General features: G+C 37.5%; 1 protein-coding gene across 3 annotated transcripts in view; it reads left to right on the forward strand.

Moving 5' to 3' along the window:
• Window positions 1-22675, forward strand: part of sgms2a (sphingomyelin synthase 2a) — a 38510-nt gene extending 15835 nt beyond the window's left edge. For 2 of the 3 annotated variants that reach the window (XM_088624985.1, XM_088625004.1), the window contains 5 exons: window positions 9366-10073; window positions 11526-11643; window positions 12311-12464; window positions 12995-13161; window positions 17474-22675. In XM_088624985.1, coding sequence (XP_088481111.1) covers window positions 9592-10073; window positions 11526-11643; window positions 12311-12464; window positions 12995-13161; window positions 17474-17659 — 1107 coding nt within the window. In that variant the 5' untranslated portion in view covers window positions 9366-9591 and the 3' untranslated portion in view covers window positions 17660-22675. Of the gene's footprint in view, window positions 1-3113; window positions 3183-9365; window positions 10074-11525; window positions 11644-12310; window positions 12465-12994; window positions 13162-17473 lie in introns of all 3 variants that reach the window. The other variant, XM_088624995.1, reaches the window with a different exon arrangement.
• The last annotated feature ends 424 nt before the right edge of the window (window positions 22676-23099 follow it).

Raw genomic sequence — 23099 nt, forward strand, 5'->3', positions numbered from 1 at the left:
GTTGGTGGTGTTGATACTCACATTTTTTGTTTTTGATGCCTCTCACTGTATATACACATGTAAATGTTTGATTGAGGTTATTTCTGACAAGAAAGATGACAAGAATAGAGCTGAATGAGATGGTAATTGACAAAAGTAATACAGTACAGGTATATAAACTTTGAGTGTGTGATCAAGCTCCTTATTCTTCATTACCTGAAGATTTATATTGGTAAATTCAGCTTTCAGCTTTGTCTTTTGATGGATCTACTAAAATAAATGTGAATAATATTTTTTTTTCCGCACGTCACCTTACATGTGATCTCAGACTAAAGGCATTTTTCTTTAAAATGCAGAAAACTGTTCATGAGACACTGTTTAGGAAGATCAGTGACTATACAGTACCAGTGGAAACAAATCTGTAGAATGAAAGAATTTCAAGAAACATTTTCTTATACCTGAAAATATACCTGTGATATAGTTTGTTTTTCTTTTTATTTGCACCAGTATAGGAAACGAGACTGCACTCATTTTTTTTAGTGAAAATATAAAACAGGTACTTGTGCCAAATAACTTGCATACTGTACATGCAGCAGAGATAAATATTGTAAGTTGCTTGTGGGTAGTTCGGAAACCTAATTTATTTTAATTTACTTTTATAGCAACAAGTTTTGTAAATTTGTACACTAGGATAACCTTTGAACAAAAATAATTTTAAACGCTGGTCATCCATTTGGAAAACAGAATTGAGTAATAAGCATTAATAATAGCCATTGAAGGTACAGTAAAACTGGTTTCAGTTCACCAGGTGCACACTATAATTGTGAGGTGTTACTTTCGAAACCCTGATTTAGAAATTTAGTTTTACTTAATAGGTTCACATTGCTGGTGTTGTACAGTAATATAGGACAAGAAAATACACATGGATGGATCTTTAGTATTTCAAGAATTGTCATATCACAACTACAGCGGATTGTTTTAAGCACATTTGTTGGGTGTATCTATATTAGTAATGATAACCATAATTTTACCTAGTACTGGCTAGTTTAAGGGACTAATGCATTTTTCAGGCTACTTACAAAAAATGCACATGTTGTCTGCAGTGAAGATGGATATAAGTTTAAGTTTCTGCCTTTTGATTCTGTATATGTGTCTTTATTTGACTGGAGATTTTTAATAGCACTCCTATAACTTGCAGTGATGAGAATGAAGGTGAAAAAAAATAGGATTCAGGAAGGGAGAGTTCTAGTTAATTGAAAACGTATCTTTCAGTGCTTGCATAACTGTGGTTTCAGTTTCACGGAATTGTTCAGTTTCACATGTGGACACCGTTTATGGGCAAGGGTGTGTCAGCAGGTTTCTGATTAGACAGAGCAGCTACAGTACGTGGTGCTCTGGTGTGTCACAGAACCATCTTGAGCCGTGCTGTAGCTGTAGCGAGACACCCGCTGCTACAGGAACGTGAGGTTTGGTCTCGCAATGCAGAGAAGTATAAAATGCAGTTAGCGTTCATTACAAGTCAGAAAACAGCCAGAAAGTAAGATATTAACCTGACACCTGCATTTGCCAAGAGTCTTAAGGGGAAGTGAAGGAATAACAGGGCCTTTGAGAAATGATTTGCAATAGGTTTGCCATTAAAATTGCACATACTGTACAGTTCAGTACCTTCCTCTGAAGTAGGAAAACATGCAGTAAGAAGCAAATACGTATGAGGCCACAATTGTAAGGATGTGTTTTTTTACATATGGGTACAAAACTAAATTTCAAAGTAATTATTCTGGATTATGTGGAATTAGCAGATTTTATTTTATTTTTTACATTTTTAAAGCGACTCAGTTTTGATCCATAAACAGTATTTCTATTCTTGTTCGTGATACTTCTCATACAAATGAAAGATCAGAATCACAGTGCCGCAGCAGGTCACGCCCAGTGCCTGTGGGTCTGGGCAGCACGACAACGCTGTCGGTCGTGGCTGAAGATCTGGGTTGCCTGCAGGTAGGCAGGTACTGTATAAATCAGGTGCTGGCACATTCTCTCCAGAGGTTTTGAATTTCACAGACGGGCTCGCTTACTGAGGGGAGGAGGGATGATATTTCCCCACCGTGTTGCTTTGTCTGCGTACACGGCAGGGCTCCGCCCTGGTAAAGTGAGTTCCCCTTAGGTTCCAGGTCTTTGACTGCAGCGACGCGAGAGCCCACAGAGGCCTGAGCAGTCCTACCCTCCCTGTCATGAAAACAAATCTATTTTTGGCAGGTGGGATCAGTAGGAAAGGTCCCAGGCTCTGCATTGTTTCCATCTCACAGCAGCATATCACCAAATTAGTCACTCGATTTTCTGGGAGCCTAGACATTATGTAATACTAATATTGTTAAACGAAGTGTCAGTATGACTGAATGAGGGTAGTTTTTACAATCCAGCGCTACCCAGCGTATTTGTCCTGCGGGAATACCATAAGGCCGCTTCTAAGCTGATTGCAGGGCACAGGGTGATGAGACACCCAAGTTCACAAAGCAGTGCTGACGATTTCTTAAATTCTCTTAGCCATTGTAGAAGAACAATGTCCTCAGCAGTAAAAACAAGCAGAAACTGTGAATAACATCCTAACCCCCCCTTTAATTTCACACAGTAGGTTCAGTAAGCAAATAGTTTTAGATTTTCACTTTATTTTGCGTAAAAGAGTGCATTAAGGCCTGAATTAAATCCAAATTATGAGTCACTTACCTGATAGTCACGGGCTAGAGATCTGATGTTTGGTGGTAAAGGAGCCTGTGCCTATCAAACAGCAGACATTAAGTACTTACTTAGGTGGTTTTGATTTTATACAGGCTTAAGTGTGCAACTTTTTTTCAGGTTTTCTTTCCAGCCATATATGTCTAATACTTCGACAGTATTTATTGCCTACATATATTGAAAATCAGGGAGGCAGTGGTTTTGTCAGTGTTTAGACTTAAAATGCCACAGGCAATATTTTTTTTCTGACACGTACTGTAGTAAAGCTTTGCCTAAGCAGAATGAAAAACAAATATCCCCTTGGTTACATTGTTAGTCTTGGACTAGCCCAGAGGCAGAACGAATACATGCTCTCTGGCTGGTTGAGGTGATTGTGGGAATTAATTCACTGCTGTTTTTTTCAGTGCTGTTTGTAGATGAAACAGTGGTCTTAAATAGGATGGATCTTCATGGGTCTGCAGTGTTGTAAGCAGGTAAGACTCGTCACAACTGAAGCAAAGCCAAAGAGCTGCTATAGAGAGGAAATAGTTTCTGACTTGAATCTGAAATTGAATGTTTTGCTAAATTTGACTGGCACAGTTTCTGGTATTCTCTGGAAAGCTGGAAGTTATACAGTAGATGATGCTAGTAGCAGGGGCCATTAAGTGAGGCTGTTCTTACTTCTTCATGTTTTTTGATTTGTGCGTGAAGACTTAAAATGCTCTCCAAAAGCGGGAACCCAAAGAGAATTCCAAATGGTCTTTCACAGGTTTTATTATTGAAAAATGTGAATTTTACTGGGCTCTAGCTATCTGTTGTAGTTTAGTAACTAAAGATTTTTTGGTTATGTTTTAACTGAATAAGGCTAAAATTAATCATTGTAACTCATGCATAATCCTGTGCAAACATCAGTGCAAATGACATTACAGATGTGGAGTTATTCATAACAGTTCATAACAAGACATAATCTCAGCAGAAAGCTAGGAGCAGAATTCCAGATAGGAAGAACTGAGGTGAAAATGATAATAGACACTTTTAAGGACTTGAGAGCTGACAAGGACTTTCTGCAGATGTAGTTCAGTAACACTGGTTCCCGTATGTTGATATGTTATTTTTGTGCATGTTGCTTCATCAAATTTTGTAAAATTGATGAAGGAGTGTTTTTAACCTCATTAAAGTAAAGCTTTACTATTTTTTTATTTATATCCACTGGGGGTATTTAAGTGTATTCCTTTAGAAAGTAGTTCTGCGGGTATTGGTGTAGCTGCAAATCTAGGAGCAATTCTGGTGGGAGGTTTCTAATGGTTTAAGTGAATCACATTGGACTGTTATTTTAGAGTTTTATTTTAAAATGTGTAAGGGATTGGTGACAGGGGTCTTGGTACCACCAGAGACAGAAGAAACAATTCACCTCCAATGCCTAATTTATTTTATTAGAGGATGAGAGATAGCCTGAGATCACAGCAGTTTACTGGTGTGATCGATTTTAAAAAGGGAACAAGCACCATTCAGTGAGCTCAGGGGTGTCTGTCAACCTCCTGTTCTCTCACGTGCAGAAATACAGTACATTTATAATTTCACATGAGAAGCATGCTATGTTTGCCATCCTCTGTGGGTGGTCCAATTGGAATGCATATCCACAAACAAGGTACAGTATGAGGCACGTTTTATGTGGTCTTGTTTTAGAATTAACTAATTTCTTTTTGGAAAGACAGATTGGCCTATGACCTGGGGAATGTCTGCTTCGTTTCATGTCTGCTCAGAGAGCGACAAATAGCTTTTCAGTCAGAAATACTGTGCAGTGGGTCAGGTTAACTTATTTGGTTTGCAGTCAAAATACAAGTAAGAAGGATAAATGCAAGTGGATTTTGCTTTCCATTCCACACTTTTCTTATCAGCTCTGCAAACTTCACCTCAAACTGATTTTTAAGATACACAAGTAGGTTGCGTTTTTTCAGTCACCTGGTAAGTCCCTTTCCATCTGGTGCACAGAAGTTGATAAAATATGTGAACCAGTGTCACATAAAAGGCCTAGAGTGTTTAATGTGCTGTTGGCCTCTTGAGGTATTTAAGAATTGTATAGATTGGAAGCCATAGCAACAAGGTGTATCTTGAAGACTTGTGTGTGAATTCACATTTTCGCTTTTTACCCTGGTTGTGCATGTTCCAAGGTTTGTTTGATCATTTGAATGCTGGTTTTCCTACAAGCACATTTAGAAAGGAGAATAGATGATGGGTGACAGGAGTTTGTGGGGAAGGGGAAGTGTTAGTCTCACATTTGCATGGCTCTGGATGATACACTACCTGCCTTTCCGAGTATTTAAAGTACACTATTACTTACAGTAACAACAACGCACTCAGACCAGAGGCGCTAGTGGCAAGTCCCTTTTGATCAGTTTAGTGAAAGAAACAATTTAATCAGTTTATTCTTCCTGTCTCCTTCCCAGAAATGGAAGAGCTACAGTATATACAGTACCACATGCATGCTCTAGGAAATCGAACTGATGAAAGCAGTTTGCCTATCACAAATGTATCTCATTAGTAATCAGGAGGCTCAAACATCAAACCGACCTCATTCATCTTTGTAAAACTTTCCTCATCCAGCTATAGTATTTTTGCAATAAAGCTGGTTTAAGCCATGTCGCATGTTGCACCAGAATCATTTGCTTGCATAGTGTGGCTTGAGGAACTGAAACCTCTTTCTTTAAATAGCATCTTTGTTGGAGGGTTTTGAACCTTAGGCAGTTTGTTGAAGTCTCCAGAAATTGAAAACTGAATCTTCCTTCTCCGGTTACAAGCAGGCCAAGATAAAATATCTGAGGTTTCTGAAACAGAAGACAGTGACTTTTCAGGTTATGACAAGATCATATCAACGAGAAAACAGCACACATGACATACTTAAGAATTTTGTAATGAACAAAATACAGAGCCCTCACCTTGGCTGTGACATTATTGTTTTGTGATACTTCCTGAAATGCATACCCAGCAATCGGCGTGCCCACGTTCACTGTATTGAGGAGGAAACTTCACTAACTTGGTATTGATTGCAGAATGTTTTAAAGCACAAATACAGGCTGTTATAAAATCACAAGACGTCAGTCACACTGCATAGTGAGGTATGTGAATTGTCCATCTTGCCACAGCTATAGTTTTCTTTCTTGTTATGTTAAAAGTTGTATGATCATGTCCTGTAAACTCAATCAGTTCTGTTTTGTCTAAGTCTGAATGCATTTTTTAAATATTCCGTTTTCACTTTGTTGCAAAAATCAGGTTACATTTCAGATCCAGGCATGTACTGAACGAAGGTAGAGTGGAATACTGTATATGGATGACTATTTTGCACTGTATTACATTGTATGTTGTATTCCATAAAAAAGTGTCATTACACACACCTCCGTGAACTATAATTCAGAAAAAAAAGAAAAATTCAGATAAAATAATAAGTCAGTCTTCAATTCCAGAACATGGAGGTACTGACAAAAATTATCTTATCCTAATATTGTTGTTCTGAGTACCTGACAGAACCTCTGGGTTTTGTGGGGAAATGATGGCTTTAAATCTTGACTATTTTCTGGCACATGAAGGCTATACAGTAAGTACATTACATGGATATTACCTGGTATGAAAACTCCTGCTGCAACCCAATGAATGTGCTTGGTCTTTTTCAAAATACTGCAGAGAAGCTGTACCCTTTATGTTGACCACAATGACTCCTCTTTCAGGTAATTGAGCATGTTTTGTAAAATGAATTAGGGACTTTGAATGAGGGATTTTGAAACAGGCTATTAATGAGCTTTTGAGCTTGATGGTATTTCTGCTTTCACCATTATCAATGAAAGTTTTTAATCACTGAAAAAAAACAAGTTTTAGGTGCACTGCTCTCCATAACCTACAGTACCCCTTTCTCTAGAGTTTATGTGAGTTTTCTCTACATGGTAAATTAAAAATTGAATTTGGAGCTTGTTTACAAATTAAGTGATTAAAAATAATTTTCAGGTTTTAATTAAAGAGTTTACATACTGTACCTCATGCATTCCGGGCTTTTTAGATATCTACATTTTAGACTTTGAGAGTGGTTCAATCTTGTTTTTTTACTGTGATCAGTGCAATGTAATATCCAGGCGAAGGTTTTACAAAGTTAAGTGCAAAAGAATTTTAAAAGATTTTCAGTAAATTGCAAAGATATTATTAAGTGTTGAATTGTTTTTTGAAAAATGTTTGTCTGACGCTGGAACAGTATCCACCCATGAACATGGCAGTGACCTTATTCTTTAATAGCAGAATTTGGATAATATGCTCCTTTTTCAGTACACAAAATGTTATCCACTTCTTTAGCCAACATTGTTTTTTGAAGGATGGAAACAAAAAGGAACGTACTATATATATGCTCTATTTATGAAAGGAAATTTGCATGCAGCATACAAGTTATTTTCTTCCTGGTTTTTTTTTCCATTTTATTTTATAGTCCTCTTTGTTTTGTATTGAACATCTCCTAAGCACAGGCTGAAGCGTTTCATAACACGGTTTATAAAGGTTAACGGAGTAAAACATACCCTGAGGATTTCTAATACTGTCTAATACATCTAATACACTTGCACAAACATTTGTTTGCATTTCTTCCACCTTTAATGTTTTGAATTTTGATTGTTTAAACTTAATTTTGTCAGCATTTTCTTGTGTTGTGCTGCATAGGCCTTGTTGTTTGGTTACATACATCCCCACACCTCTACCTTGGTTTTTGTCGTTGAAGTTGTGCTCTTCTTCAAGGCCTTAATAACGATCATGATTTCCTTAAGCAATGCTGGTATATGGTACAGTACCTTTCACTTTTGATGCCAGAATGTTTCCTGCTGACCCTTGGATAGTTTTCCTCATCGTGTGATCGGCCTAGATGTTGTGTGCTACCTCTCATCTGAGTCATGGATGATGTTTAAAAAGAGCCTTATAGTCTTCTGTCAGGGGATCAGAGTAGTTTTTACCTTAGTGAGCTAGAGCCCGGTATAATCAAGTATTTTCAGCCTCCAGACTTTGTCAAGGACTGGCTTTCGGAGGGTGAATATCTTCCTTGCTCCAGGTCTGCTGCACTTTCAATCGTTTGAAGTCTGTTCAATAACTGATCCATATCTCAGATGTGAATAGTACAGCCTTGCTCACAGGAAGAGAGACTTAAAAATAGGAATGGAGAGGACAGTTTTATTGTACATCACTGAGGCTTGTGGTCTCCTGTGGAAGTTTATTTTCCCACAAGGAAAGTGGATAGATCTGTAAGGCAAGATCAAATTCACAAGGAAGTAGGCTATTTTTGATTTAACTCCTGGAACACAGTTTTATCATTATCATTGCTAGCTGTGAGATGGTATAAATGTTTGTGCTCCATTTCCTCTGTCATATTGTTCTTCATCTCTTTAGTGTTTTCAGAAGGAGTTTTGTGCTTTAATGGAAAACTGGCAGTGACATACAGTACAGTATGCAGAAATCAGGCCATGTCTACTTTTCTTGAAGCAGTTCTGATATGCAGTATATATACTGTATATTCAGGAATATTAAGTTCTGAGAGACATGTTTATTGTGCAGCAGTTAAAATATAACATTTATAAAGCAGTTTATATGTATTTTCCCAAAACTTTGGATGATTACGCTAATCACCTTTGGTTCTGTAGAACACATTTTTTAGTTTTCAGTGGAAAGTAATGGACTACTTAAAGTGTTCTGCTCCCTTGATCCAGTGGACTGATTTGGAGGGAGAGATCAGTTGGGATCTCTCCTAATTTTAGAAGAGCTGACCAAACTGTTGCACTGATGAATGCTAGGTGGAGGCTAGGATTAAATCTTCATGTGGAGACCCGCTAAGAGTTTATTTTTCATGTTTTGTCCTATTAGGTTTTGCCCTAGGTTTAGTTTTTTTCTTTTACATTTTTCTTTTAGCTTAGATAAGGAAACATACTGTATGTTCTTCACACATCCCAAATTAAAAACTTGATGATGTGTACATAGTTCATTTGTTTGAACCTAATCCCATTTAAAGCCCCATTCATATAATTAGTGATGATGCACAAAATAATACTGACAGTGTTTTGCGCTTATGCCCATCTTTGATACCAGCCTTAAAAGTAGAATTATTATTAAAGAATCCACAACCATTCTGTAGGTGACCTGAAAATCTCAAGATGGTTTCAGTTCTTCTTTGCCTTCTTTGCAAAACAAACACGTTCTATCTGCATACCTAATGTCAGACTTTTAAAATAACAAAAGAAGAAACTGTTGGCAAGATTAATTAGGACTACAGTATGTTTTTGAACAAAAAGATGCTGTTCAAATACATACATTGTATTAAAGTGATGCAGAGCAAGGAACCTGTTAGACCAATAACCTTGTTAGTCAGATTAGTGTTATTTATTTTATTCTGATAAAAGATGTTCAGTAAGTCTTGCAACTTTTTATGTTTTGAATGCACAGGAGAGATTTGAAGGGAAGTTAAAAGTTACAGTATAATACACAGCATGTTATTTTTTAAAAAGGATTGCACAGGTATAAAAACAAAATAAGAAGAATAACTTTTTTACATCATATTCTATTCTTCAGGATTTACAACAAGGGTTTAGAAAGTTCTGTTCATCATTGATTTGTTGCAGTACTTCACTGATCCTTTCACTAATTGTGATCTGTCTTATTTTCAGGGCCACGGCTGTAGTTTTCTGTGTCTGTGGGGAGCATGTCTTTTTTTCCTGTGGAAAAGTAGGCAGTATTACATGACCCTCAGCTGTCATTCCAAAAGCCTTTTACACTCCACATCTTATCGACGTTTGAAAGCAGAGAGTAAAAAGTTGGAATTTCCTGCCTTAAAGGATAAACTCAATCCTCTTCTCTAACACCGTAGCTCACACCTTGCAGTGTACTGTATATATGGCATCTCCACAGCTTCTTCGTGAAGGGGATACGGTTAACACTCACTTGGATTTACAAGTGGAAGAGGAACATACCGAGCTGTCCAATGGCTGTCCAAGGACTAACCTCATGTCAGCGTCATGTGACGGCAGCAGCAGTGGTCACCACAAACAGAGCGCTTTGCCCAACAGCCTGAGGAAGGGCATCCGAAAGCGCCAGGACTACATTAAGATATCTGTGCCAGAATCTAAGAACCGCCTGCCCCTGGAATGGTGGAAAACGGGCATTGCATTTGTGTATGCGTGCTTCAACTTGGTCTTGACCACGGTCATGATAACAGTGGTGCACGAGAGAGTTCCTGACAAGGACAACAGTCCTCCCTTGCCTGATAAGTTTTTTGACTACGTGGATCGCGTCCAGTGGGCCTTCTCTGTAACGGAAATCAATGGCATGGTTCTCGTGGGACTGTGGTTCGTCCAGTGGCTTTTCCTCCGATATAAGTAAGTGAGACTTGCCTTTGTACCTCCTGTGTTCCCAGGTAAAGGGAGCAGTGCACAGGATTTGTCTTGAGCGTGCTCATTCTGAACAACGAGCTCAGATGTCTTAGCCAGGAATCTTTGAGAGAATAATGCTAAGAGAACAAGACATAAACTGAATAATTTGGCTCCATCCATCCACACACAGGCACAAATACACACACACACACACACACACACACACACACACACACACACACACACACACACACACACACACACACACACCAGGGCCTAGGAGCCAGTTAACTTACTGGTATGTCTTTGGATTGAGGAGGAAAACTGGAGCACCCAGAGGAAACCCACACAAGCATGGGGAGAGCTAAGGCCATGCAGACAGCACCCCAGGAATTGAACCCAGGGCCCCAGTGCTGTGAGGCAGCAATGCTAACCACTGTACTATGCTGCCATTTATTTTACTCAGTTGTCTTTATACTGTGTGAATTAGAACAACTGTATTGAAGCAGAGTCTTTGTGTATACATATGCACTGATTAAATTAATTATATGTGTACCTGTGCACATACAGTAAACTTTGTATGTTGCTCTTGGATTCTTCCATGAAACGAAAGACAAATCCTTGGATAAAGCTTCTACTTCGAAACACACGGACGCAGCAAGCCCATAAAAATCAATAAGGATAATCCGTTTTTTTAAAAAAACAACAACTGCGTCATTCGTAATTCTGGCATTTAGTTGGGTTTTATGTGTTACACGACACTGTGAGAATAGGAAAATAGGAGGAAAAAAAGTGGACGTCATTGCAGTACACTGGGAGAGGTGTTAATAGCACAGAAGGTTGCTCTCACAGCCACCCCCTGCAAATGTTCTCTACCAGAGTGTTGTTCATTCCTGCCTGCTCTGTCCTTGCATCCCATGGCGTCCCATGCCATGTGCAAAAAAGCTATGTAGGCCTGACACCACTGTACGTGGGCTTGTTTTCCATCCAGTTGCATGGCAACAGACCTTGCTTGGAAATTTGTTTTCATTTGCTTAAAATTAAAGAGTGCAGAAGGGGTTAAAGAATGAGCCCCACCAGCATGCACTAACATGTCAAGGCTTGTTCAACCAAACGTTGAGCTAGTTAGCTGGTTCTTGCATATTGAATCACCAGTTCAATGCGGGAGTCAAAGTTTTCATATTTATTTATGTATTGGCCTACGGTTTCACAAACGGCTAAGATCTCCACAGTGAAAATTTTCTTCATGCACACACAAAGCTTCCAAGAGGTAGGAGTCATTATAGTAGTCCTCTGGTTCACCTCAGGTCTCAGTAGTACGGTATATTTAATGTCTGATAAGAAATTGTTTTTGAAGTTAACCTAGATGTATACCGAGAGGCTTGAATCCTCTCTTCTCCATAGAAAACAGGTGTTTTCGTACTCTACTAATTCACAGTATGTTGGTGTATTTTCCAGGGCTATTGCCGGAAGAAGGTTTTTCTTTTTGGTGGGAACTCTGTACCTGTACCGATGCATTACTATGTATATAACAACATTACCTGTACCAGGCATGCACATGAACTGTGCCCCAAAGGTGAGTGAGAAGAATGTACATTGGATTTTAGATCTCACCCTCTCGATCAATGAACGAGATATCAATGTTGGCTGCCAGTGTGTTTTCGTGAACTGTAATTACCTTCATTAACCAATCTTGACTTGTCATAATTCAAGAATTTTACACTTCCCACTTCAATGTTGCACTCATGGAAAAATCGATTTAGGATGAAAGAAGGGAATTTCTTCCTGTACTGTTTTTCCTACCATGAAAGATAGGCTTAGATATTTTTTTTATATACAATAAAATAAGGACTCAGGTCTAAAATAATTATCTTGTTTGATGATTACAACACAAGCACTCTGCTGAAAAAACAGCTCCAATTTTAAACCTAAAATACAACTTTATTAGGAGTGTTAAAGATACATGTTTGACACCTTTCTATTTAATTAGTAAAGTTACTAATATTCGTTTTCTAGTATTAAAAGTGATTTTTCTCAGCATTTGAGTGGCTGTGTTTTTCCGGAAATGCTATCAGACAGTATGCCCTTCATACAATACCTGGTCTCACTATTTTACGTTTACAAATTTAGCTTTTTTTCTTGTGTACTCAGATGTTTGTATTTTTTCTGTAGGTACTTTTGGTTTTCATGCGACTGTCATGACTCTTTTCTAGCAGAGTGATGCGGTTTGTTTTCTCCCTCAGCTCTATGCGGACTCCCAGGCCAAAATTCAGAGGATCCTGCGGCTGATATCGGGTGGGGGGTTGTCCATTACTGGCTCCCACATGATGTGTGGAGACTTCCTGTATAGCGGTCACACCGTCATGCTCACACTGACCTACCTGTTCATCAAGGAATGTGAGTTTCACACAACCAACTCATTACTCGGTTAGCTGGGATTTCTAAAATGATGAAACTGTAATCTGGGGCAGCCATGATTTGAGCTGACACCGCCGAGATCTTCGACTATATCTTAAAAAAATGTGAATTTGACGCGTGACTCCCCCCGGCACTCCCTGCTCTGGTTCTGCAGTTGACAAGACACATTCAGTAATGCACTTAAAACCACAAACCTCTCATAACAGTCAGGCCTTGTGTTGTGTGGAAATGTTTTGACTGCAAAGCCACACTCATTACTTAAAGTGCCCGTTCAGCATTATTAAAATTCTTACGCCCGTTTGGATTGTACGGGCCTAGCCCTCTTAGTGATCTTGCACAACAGTAGGTGGATTGTTTTATAGATTAAGTTAGTTCAAATCTGGTTTGTGATTTGTCTTTTGCTGTGTTCCACGTTTGACGTTTGTAATCTCTGCGATTGATTCCTTTGGCAGTTTGGTTCTTGGTGTTTCTCAGATTTATTCCCATACATCCTTTTGTTTGTCCCGTAGATTCTCCTCGCCGGTTCTGGTGGTACCACCTGGTGTGCTGGCTGCTGAGTGCTGTGGGGGTAGTGTGCATCCTGGTCGCCCACGAGCACTACACTGTGGACGTTGTGGTGGCCTATTTCATCACCTCGCGTCTGTTCTGGTGGTACCACACAATGGCCAATGTACAGGTGAGTCGGAGGAACACCAGCGCAACCTTGTACATTCTTGAACATAATCAGCAAACACTCAGTCGACAGCCATTAGTTATTCAACTGATCTTACTGCTGCCAGCAAATATGCAGTGCAGTGCTCACAAGACAAATTAAACACCGCTGATCTCTATCTCTCCATGCTTTGCAAAACCAGAGAATAAACTGTTTGAAGGTCTATCTTCTTTGATGTTCAAGGATACTGAAGTATTAAAATCCTCAAGGACAGTATCTCTCACTCCTTTTTTTCCTTTTAGTTATCTCTTTTACTGTACATCTATGGTTTCCTTTTTTCCTTCTCCTTTCTCCCTCTTTTCATATTGATGTTGGATTCATACAGTTTGTTTAGGTACCAAGTCTGGCATACCACGATGTTGGTGTACATGTGTTTGTTACGTGTGGTACGTGTAATATTATTTTGTCTTCTCTGAAAATCCAATAAACAAATTGAACATAATATCCCCAAGGATGATGAAACGAAAAAGCCAGCAGCAATATCCCACTCCAACTCCCAACTGGCAGCCCACTGAAGCTAAGCAAGCGTGAGCCTGGTCAGTACCTGGAGGGGAGACCTCCTGAGAAAGCTAAGGTTGCTGCAGGAAGAGGTATTAGCGCCGCCAGTAAGGGGTGCTCACCTTGCTGTCTGTGTGGATCCAGTACAGTGATGGTAACACTATACTATAATAAAGGTGACAACCTTCAGATGAGATGTAAAACCAAGGTCCTGGCTCTCTGTGGTCATTAAAAATCCCAGAGTATTTCTTGAAAAGCATACGGGTGTTCTGGCCAAATTTCCCCCTGGCCTTTACCTCCTAATAAACCACTCTGATGTGGTCACCAATGTGTGGTGATTGTATTGGTGCACTATTGTTGTCGTCCCACCCCCAGGTGGGGCTGTACTTTGTTGGTGGTGGAGTGGAGTCCCCATTACCTGTAAAGTGCTTTGAGTGTCCAGAAAAGCAGTATATAAGTAAGCTCTATGTAAAGAATTACTATTAAAAATACAATAAAACAATTCCCTGCATCCATTATATTTCCACTAAGAACACAAGGCAACCAAAAAGTGAAAATACAGAGGAGGTGCTTTGTTTAAAATAAAAGAGAATCATTTACTTAAAATCTTAAATCGAGGCTTAGTACATGAAAATTAAAAACAAAGCAAAATACAGAATAAGTATAGTATATTCAAATGTAAATGTATTAAGTAGTAAGACCTTTCTCTGTTTTTTCTTTCAGATATTTTCTATATTAGTATAGAAGTTTCAGTTCCCATAAAGAAAGGAAAATAAATATTGGTAAACCGCTTAGTAAAGCTTTTAGGAATTTGACAGTGGAGATAACACTGGGGTCACTTGTTTTCTAGTTTGTAAGTGATTTAAAGATAATTGTGGTTTTGCGGAAGATTGTACAGCCCCTGTTGTGAAATTATTTATGTGAAGTAAAGGTGATTGGTTGAAGTGGTTGTTGAACTTGATCTTTTGAATTGACCTGCTTTGTATTGCACAATTAATTCTATGTAATCATTCAAACTTTTTAGCTCTTTAATGCTATTGTATCTCTATAGAAATATATGTCAGTTGTTTACTGTAGGTAGAAGTTCTGTAATCTGTTTACTTGATTAAGTGGTCAACATTGTTTTTCTTCTACTGTACATAACTAGTGTGTAGATGTGTTCATGCTTACTGAAGAATGAGACCTATATCCTCAAGGCTTTTCAGTTGCTTCATTAGATGTAATTTCTTGCTGTTTTTTTTTTTAAGAAAAATGTTTCTTTCACTTCAAATTAATGTAATGAAATTTTCTGTATGGAAAAATAACTTGAAGATTAAATAAGAATCTGAGCCAAGATCTGCAGCTTTAGTGTGATTTAGACAGGAGATGTGTCAGAAGCAAACACTGTTTACAGTGGTAACACTGTTTAACTCACAGAAAGGCAATTTTTAATCTCCGGGGATCACTAATGGAAAACCAAGAGCCACTTTAGACCTGAGTGTAGGTCATTGGCTTGAAATTGTGGCAATTCCTCTTTGTTGGTTGGAGAAAAACTCCAACCTTTGTTGGTTGTTCTGGAGACAAAGTATTGTTGTTTTTTAATTTACATATAATGAAATTGTTCTACTGTAAAAGTATTAAATTCCATGTTGTCCATTGGGCTGTAGATGCGTCAGGGAGAAATGGAGAAGTTTGCTATTGAACAAGTGCAGGAATCCATGTTACATAGACAAGAGTAATTAAGGTACTGAGTAGGTATAGGATTCCATAAACCATCAAAATGCTCTGGAATTGAAACTAATAATGCCAGTGAACACTCTTGTCGATCATGGGAATAAATATAAGCTTTTAAAATGGTTTCTAACTTCTAAAATGTAAGCACAGATTATCGATCCAATTTAAAGTCTGGATGACTGTCTTCATAATTATCAGGAATGGTTAGTGTGTAATGTAAGTGTGAAGCTGGATGATGAGTCAAAAAATACTGCATACAGTCTGGTTCTAGCTGACAGATAAACATGCTGAAAAGTCAAAAGATCCAGCAGATGTACAAAACAAATGAGGAAAAAACAACCTGTTACTAAGGGACCTTATGTGGTTCTCTCTAGTGTAGTAATTCCAGGTTTTGCTATCTTCTAAATACAGCAGACAAAAGCTGACTTAAGCCAAACCAAACACATTCACACAAGCCAGACTTCAATTGTCCCTTGCCTTGTCAGGTGATGTTCAGAGTTGAACACAAAGTTATTCTGCTTTTCAGAAAACATAAAAGTTGTTAAGTGATTTTTTAAGTATATTTTGTTAAACATGTAATTTATTAAAATGATATAGAATCTTTATGTTTTATAAGAATATAACATTAAGTTATATACTGTATATGTAGACATAACTCTCGTAAATTAAATTCTAATAAGAGCTGTTTAAAGCATTCTTGACAATAATCAAATGTCAGATGCAGGATACTGATCTGGTATCTGAAACCTGTGCTTGAACTACCTGACTCATTTTAATTTTTTCGAATGACCTATTTTGCAAAGAGTTTACAATTGCTTCCAAACTGCTCATTTCTGTATTTTCTGGAATCTCCACTCTGTTTTTATCACTTATTCTTGAGTGCTGTTTTGATGGGATCAGTGGGACTCCCAGTACTGTTTTTTGTCATCAATACCCTTTTGAAAATCAGGGAGAGATTCCCCTCAGTGTAATAAAGCAGCATGAAAAAGCTTTTAATGCCAACTAATGTTTGGTTCTGTGGTAAGGGTAAATTCAACACTCTCAATGTTAGTAATGGGAAGATTTACTGTTAATATATTGTAAGTGTAAGAGCAGAGATAATGCCATCAAACAATTACAACAACAATTTCATTTTTTCCTTGCAATTGGATTCATATTGGCAAGCTGTTTCTGTATAGTAGAAGGTCTCCTTGAAAATATCTTGAAAATAAAAGAATAAATGGTAAGAAGATATGTAGCTGTTAAAGCATAATGTATTATTTTAAATTTGATAAAGGTTCCTCAGGAAAGGAGGACTCACAAAAGTTCACAAATGGATGTAGAACCAAACAAGGAAGACATCTTCATTACAACTGTGCAGATATTACTATACTGTATTTCCCTGTATCCACAGCCCTACAAAAATCAACATACAGTAAGACTACCTCGATTGCCAGTTTGAGAGTTATGTTATGATAACCTCCTTTTCCAAAGCTACTTAATCCAGGTTAAGCAGCAAGCTAGTTTATTCAGAAATGACATTAACATCCACTTCAAAGACTAGGTTTGATGTCCGGATCACGCAAAGCTGAAAATCATTAAATCTGTCATCAATATCTAGGTCAAACCTAGTCAAAGATTCTCTGAATTCTAGGCTCTAGTCAAGATGTCACTGTACTTGCTAATGTCCAGAAGGCCAGCAGGTGTAAAATGTTTCATTTTGTTCAACCTCATGTACTGTATCCAAAAGTTAGGTTTCGTTTTCAGATAATCATCTCCGGAAATGTCTTTTATATCCCTTACTATTTACAGCTCTGACTTTTCAATATTTCGTTCACATCTGTTAGAAATGCCAAGTCAAGCAGCAGCACAATGTCTAATACCTGAGTGGTACTTTGGTTTCTTGACTCCATGAAACCTTCTGACACAGCTGACGGAAATCGATGTCAGTGCTTCTCTTTGCTAAACCACTGCTAAGCCAGAGTGCAGTTGAACTGAAGTTGTGTCCGAGCACTTCAGGAGGCGTAACTTTTAAACGCAGTTTGTTTTAATTCCTAAATTCTGCTTTGTGTTTGTTTGCGGACAGGCACTGAAGACGTGCTCTAACAACTACCTCTCGCGCGTCTGGTGGAATCCTGTGTTTCGGTTCTTTGAGAAGAACGTGCAGACCCAGGTCCCCTGCACCTTTGCCTGGCCCATCTCCTGGCCTCCCAGCTGTTTTAAGAACTCCTGCAAGAACTACTCCATGGTGCAGAGCAGCAGAGGGGAATGAGATACCGATGCACACCTCCATTGAGGCATTCACCTGCAGTGTCACGTCAAACTTGATTTTTTTTTTCTTGTTGATTTTCTGGACCGAACATCTTTAGACCAAAATGCTAAGCATTTCACACCAAAGACTATGCAAAAGAAGTGCTTCTTCAACATATCCTGTTACAAGGTTAAATATATGAACATGCCAGCTGAAAATCTCTCTTAATGGGGGGGGGGGGGGACACGTGTTCTAGCCACAGAAGCATTGGAACCATAATGTTGTTCCGATTATGTCCAAGGTGAGTGTGAGTGTGTGTGAATGCGCGACGTAGTGTAATTCAGTGTTCAAAGTGATTTTGAGTTGTTTTTGTTGTTGCTGTTGTTCAAATTCAACAAAAGCAATGAAAAACCAACATGTTGTTGTGTTTCCTATGGGGGCAGTTCTGAAGAAGGGTCATCTTTCAGTGTGATTCTTGGACACTTATTAGAGCATCATCTTTGGATGAGCAGAAACAGTTTCTTTACAGCTGGGAAGCTTGTGAAGTGGAGTCAGTCAGCCACTGTGTTTTCCAATTTCTGTGGGACTGTCTTATAAACAACATCATATCCAACCTTTCTAACATGTGGCAATGGAGGCCTCTACTTTTAGAACACAGTAGGGTGCAGATATATCACTCAAAATCAGAGAGTAAACAGAAGAGGGAAGCATTGACACAAACTGTATGCTGTGACAATCACTTTTCATCTAGAGCACGTTGGAACTGAATGTTTCTGTCTTGCTGATGCTCAGTGTTGGACAACAACAAAATATATGAATTAATTTGTGGCCTTTATTGTTTTTTTTAAATAAAATGCACAAGAACCTTTGTTTCCATATTCCAAATGAGAAGGCAGGATTGGTCCCTAGTAAATCTGAAGCTTAATGCTTGAAATTTCAAGCAAAGGAATGTAGCAGTCTGTTATGCTTTCATCAGTTTGCTTGAATTACTCTTACCTCCTTAACTATGTGATGACATCCGTTCAAATGATTTCAACATTTTAAACAGAAAAAGGGAAATAATTCATTGATGGCTCGGTTTCTGTAAAACAATACATTTTATAGTGTGTATTTCAGTATTTAGTATAAATATTCTTATAGTGTAAGATACATTTTTTCTTCAGGATTTTTATTGGTCACTATATATATACTGTATATGAGAGAGACCGGTGTTTTTTTTTTTCATTTATCTAAGAAAAAGTACATGCTTGGGGTCTTTTCTTTTTCAGAAATAAAGTATTATTTTTAAATTAAATTTTCAGGTAAATCAACTTTAATTTTGTGTGTATATACTGTTTATGAAAACATTCACGTAGACAAATGTTTAGAGATTTACCTTTTCTGCTTTTATATAATAATATTTTATATGCAAATTCTATGATGCGCCTGGCCAAAATGTAATTGTTTTATGGTGGTTTCTTTACAAATCATTTTGCAGTTGTTAATTTAAAAAATGTTCATTAATACTTGAGAAAAAACAGTAATTTGGTCTTCACAATACCGTAATTCACAAAAGTACCTTGACAGCAGACTGAAGTATGTTACATTTCCTTATATTATATTATCATATAATATTATATGTATATTATATTTATCTATATATACAAATATGCACAAAACACATTTGATTAGATCATAGTGTCTGTCTATAGGATTTTAGGAAATAATGACACAAAAGGGGTTCCAGCTCATAAAGTCCATAAAATTGCCTTTGAGATCATCTATGGAATACATCTGATTCACATCATGGACAACTGCTGTGCAGGGCTAATAATCTTGAAGACCCTGTTAAATTCGTCTCTACCTTTGACATCACTGTGTCCTTGAGGGAGACCTCAAGATATAGTGTAGCTACAGTAAATTAATACATGGGAAATATATGGTAGTATATATACAATGATGTATACACTACAATGACATAGACTTCAACAGCAGTCACCCATCACCAATAATGATCCACAATAACGAAGACACTGTTCTGAAATGAATATTCCAAAATGGGGGGGAAAATATATTAAAGTCAAGTCTTTGGGGGGAAAAAAAACTACAGTAAATGGAGTGTCACATTTCCTTTTCAACTGAACTACAGTAAGAATGACTTTTTTCTGTTGTGACTGATTATATGCTTTATTACAGAATAACATGTATTGAGCATCTCTGGCTGTAAGATGTGATGAAATTCTTGTACTTAAATGATGACTGGAACCCCTTTCCTGGCCAGTGTCTGTGGGCTGCATTTTATTCTAGTGCAGTAACCAAGGAAAAAGAACAGATATCTTGTTTAGGCATTGAGTATCATTTTGTATAAACTTAGGGAGATGTCAATGGCTTTTATAATACTCAAGCACAGTACCTAGTTCCATGTGTTATTTTTTCTGCTTTTCTTGAAGTGAAGAGTAAAATTATGTGTCGGGATCCCTGGTGCCTCATTATGACCTTACCCTCCTGTAAAACATCACTGTTTATCTTCTGAAAAATATGAAACTTGGTTATCTGCAATAAAATAGCATGACTTCATTAGTTTCAAGAACACAGCTAATATCTTCTAAACTGATACACATTGAAGGTTTAAGGGAATAGATTTGGTTAATAAATAACTAAATTAAGTTAAGTAACAGATATTATACTGTACATTATACAGTATGCCAGGACTGTCTTGTCTAAATGTTTGACTTCATGTTACTGTATATATCAAAGTTTGTCTGAAGCCCTGCTTATTATCAAACTAGACAAAAGCAAAAACTTGTTGATACCTTGAAGTGACATTGACACAGTTTCTTGTCAAAATACTTGAATAATGGTGAAATGAAGATTGTCTGTTTGGTGAAGCTGTAAACAGACTGTTGAATTAAGGCCATGTATGATAAATTGTCACTGTAAAGTAAAATAATGATTTTAAGGGTTCTGCATATCTGATGATATTGCATTTACAGTGCCCTTAAACATTCATAAATGCTAAAGGCTTTACTGAAAAAGCATGGATAATGGCATGGTTTTTACTCTTCGAATCAACTTGGAAGAAACTGTAATAGAAATTAATATTGAGAAGTTGTGGATTATACTGTAAAGTTTTGAAAATTGGAAAGAGTTCCAGAACTAACAGACTTTGCCATCATGGCTTCTTCTTGCTGTTACTATAATTAATTCTAAGTAGTTTGCAATTAAGATATTGATTATATGTTGGGTGTTGAGTTTAAAAATTGCAGGCCACCCTTTCTATCCAGCAAATGAAAGACATACTGTACAGTACACAGTGGCCATTGATCAGGAGGGCTGTTACAGTTATAAGAATGTATTTCCTCCTTCATTCTTATAAAATGTGTAGGTGATCATAAGTCAATTAGAATTTTAATACTGTTTTACAATATCAATAAGAATCTTTTTTAAGAAGTATGGATGAGTTGTGTAAGTAGAATTTAGTCTTGTGCTTAATTCTAAAATATTAGAAAACATACATCACTTGTAAGAATGAATTCAGTAATGTATTTAACAGTTGTCACTGAAGCATAACAACAATTACAGTCTTTCCAACATGTAGCCAAGATCAGTATCTGTTACCTTTAAAACTCCATCCTAAGGTATTGTCTACATTTTCCAAACAATCATTTTAGCTTTTCTTTTTTTTTAGAACCAAGAGTGTAGTCAAAAAGCCATAGCTTTTTTTTTTGCAAGGAAACATATACTTGATTTATGACATCTGTGTTCTTATAAATTGATAACCCTTTAGAAAGGTTTTGCACCGTGGTGTTGTGGTTAGCATTGCCGCCTCACGGTGCTGGAGCCTTGGGTTCAGTTCTGGTCCAGGGGTGCTACTGTGTCTGTGAGGATTTTGTATAGTCTCCTTGTGTTCACTTTGTTTTTTACCAGGTGCTCCAGTTTCCACAGTCCAAAGACGTACTGTACTTGTAGGCTAACTGGCTTCTGGGAAAATTGTCCCTGGTGTAAGTGCGTGCATGTCCATATCTGTGTTTGACCTGTAATGGACTGGTGTCCAGTCCGGTGTGTGTCCTGCCTTGTGCCTGGTGCTCGTCAGGAAACGCTCTTGCACTCCTGCTAAAGTGTATTGAATTTAAGCTGTTAGAAAATGGATGGATTGATTTGCTGCAGAAATTAACCCAGTTATCCCGTAGTCTCCCTTCAGTATAATAAATGCCCCAATAATATTAGATTCTCTTTCAACTTTTAAATACTGTAGTTAAAATAAAATTAAAAGAAGTAGTGTGGTTTTAAGCATGATACATTCCTCCTGTGTTTTGCATCATTATCATTGAAATCACTTGTTTTTATATCATGGAGAAACATAACTAAATCGGTCAAAATATTTATACAGCGTTCAGTATACATATTTTAACCTTACTATAGTGTTTTCACATACCTGTTAATTGTGGAAATAAATGTGCTTAATATTTTATGTGCACAAGAGAGTAGTGCAATTACAGACTTAGTCCTAAACAATGTCCAATTTGTTGTTGTCAGCAGCAGTTGCAGGAGACTCTAGTCATCAGTTTGGCTTTTAAGTGTCCAGTATATTGAAACTGACTGAAAAGTCTATTTGTGGGGGAAAAAAGGTTCCTTTTATATACAGTAATTTACATATGTGTATACAGTAGAACCATAAATGTACCTGACACTGCATAACGGATCCCCTTTGTGCTGACAAACAGTACAAGTGGGATGCCATTTTAAAATCTGGCATTTTTTGGAGAGCATATGCATCTTTTGCTGGCTTAGTATGTGCTGTTAAGCACATTTAAACAAAAGTTTGTAATGTGTATTTTTAGGCGTACATTATACCACAGGGGCTTAAGTCTCACATTTAATGTGCCTTAAGAGTTTTACCTGTAAACATATACACTCAGTAGTGATGACATGACATTCTTTGTGTGTGATGTTGTATTTCTGGCTGTACGTGTAATAGTGTCAAAGCTTTTACCATTTATAATTTTCACTCTGTAAAAGGTGTAAGACTGTTAAGAATAAAATACACCCTTACCTATAGGCTTTTGAATAATTTGTTTATTATGATTTGATCTACTTACTACATGTTTTGTGTGACTATAATCATTTCCTGGTGGCACGTTCTGGAAAGACATGATCGCCCCCCACACACATACACACATTGACCCATAATGCCAAGTACAACCCAGGTCAGCTCTATGAAAGCTCCATAAAATCCTTTTTAGAAGCCAGAAAATTGGAAAAAATTGAAACAGATTAATTTGCACTGCAGTGGGGATTACTGCCATCACTGTCATTATAATGGCCAAGGCCGTTTCTGGTTAGTTCCCCACCTTCTTTGTTCCAGTTATGCAGGACAGTGGTTGTAGGATTTAAGTTTGTTTTTTTTTTTACAAAAGTAACAAAGCTAAAAACAATGCACACAATGCACATGAGAGAGGTTACAAATGAGAGGATGCCATGT

Source organism: Lepisosteus platostomus, chromosome 1, assembly GCF_059453375.1.
Source record: "Lepisosteus platostomus isolate fLepPlt1 chromosome 1, fLepPlt1.hap1, whole genome shotgun sequence".
Classification (NCBI taxonomy): domain Eukaryota; kingdom Metazoa; phylum Chordata; class Actinopteri; order Semionotiformes; family Lepisosteidae; genus Lepisosteus; species Lepisosteus platostomus.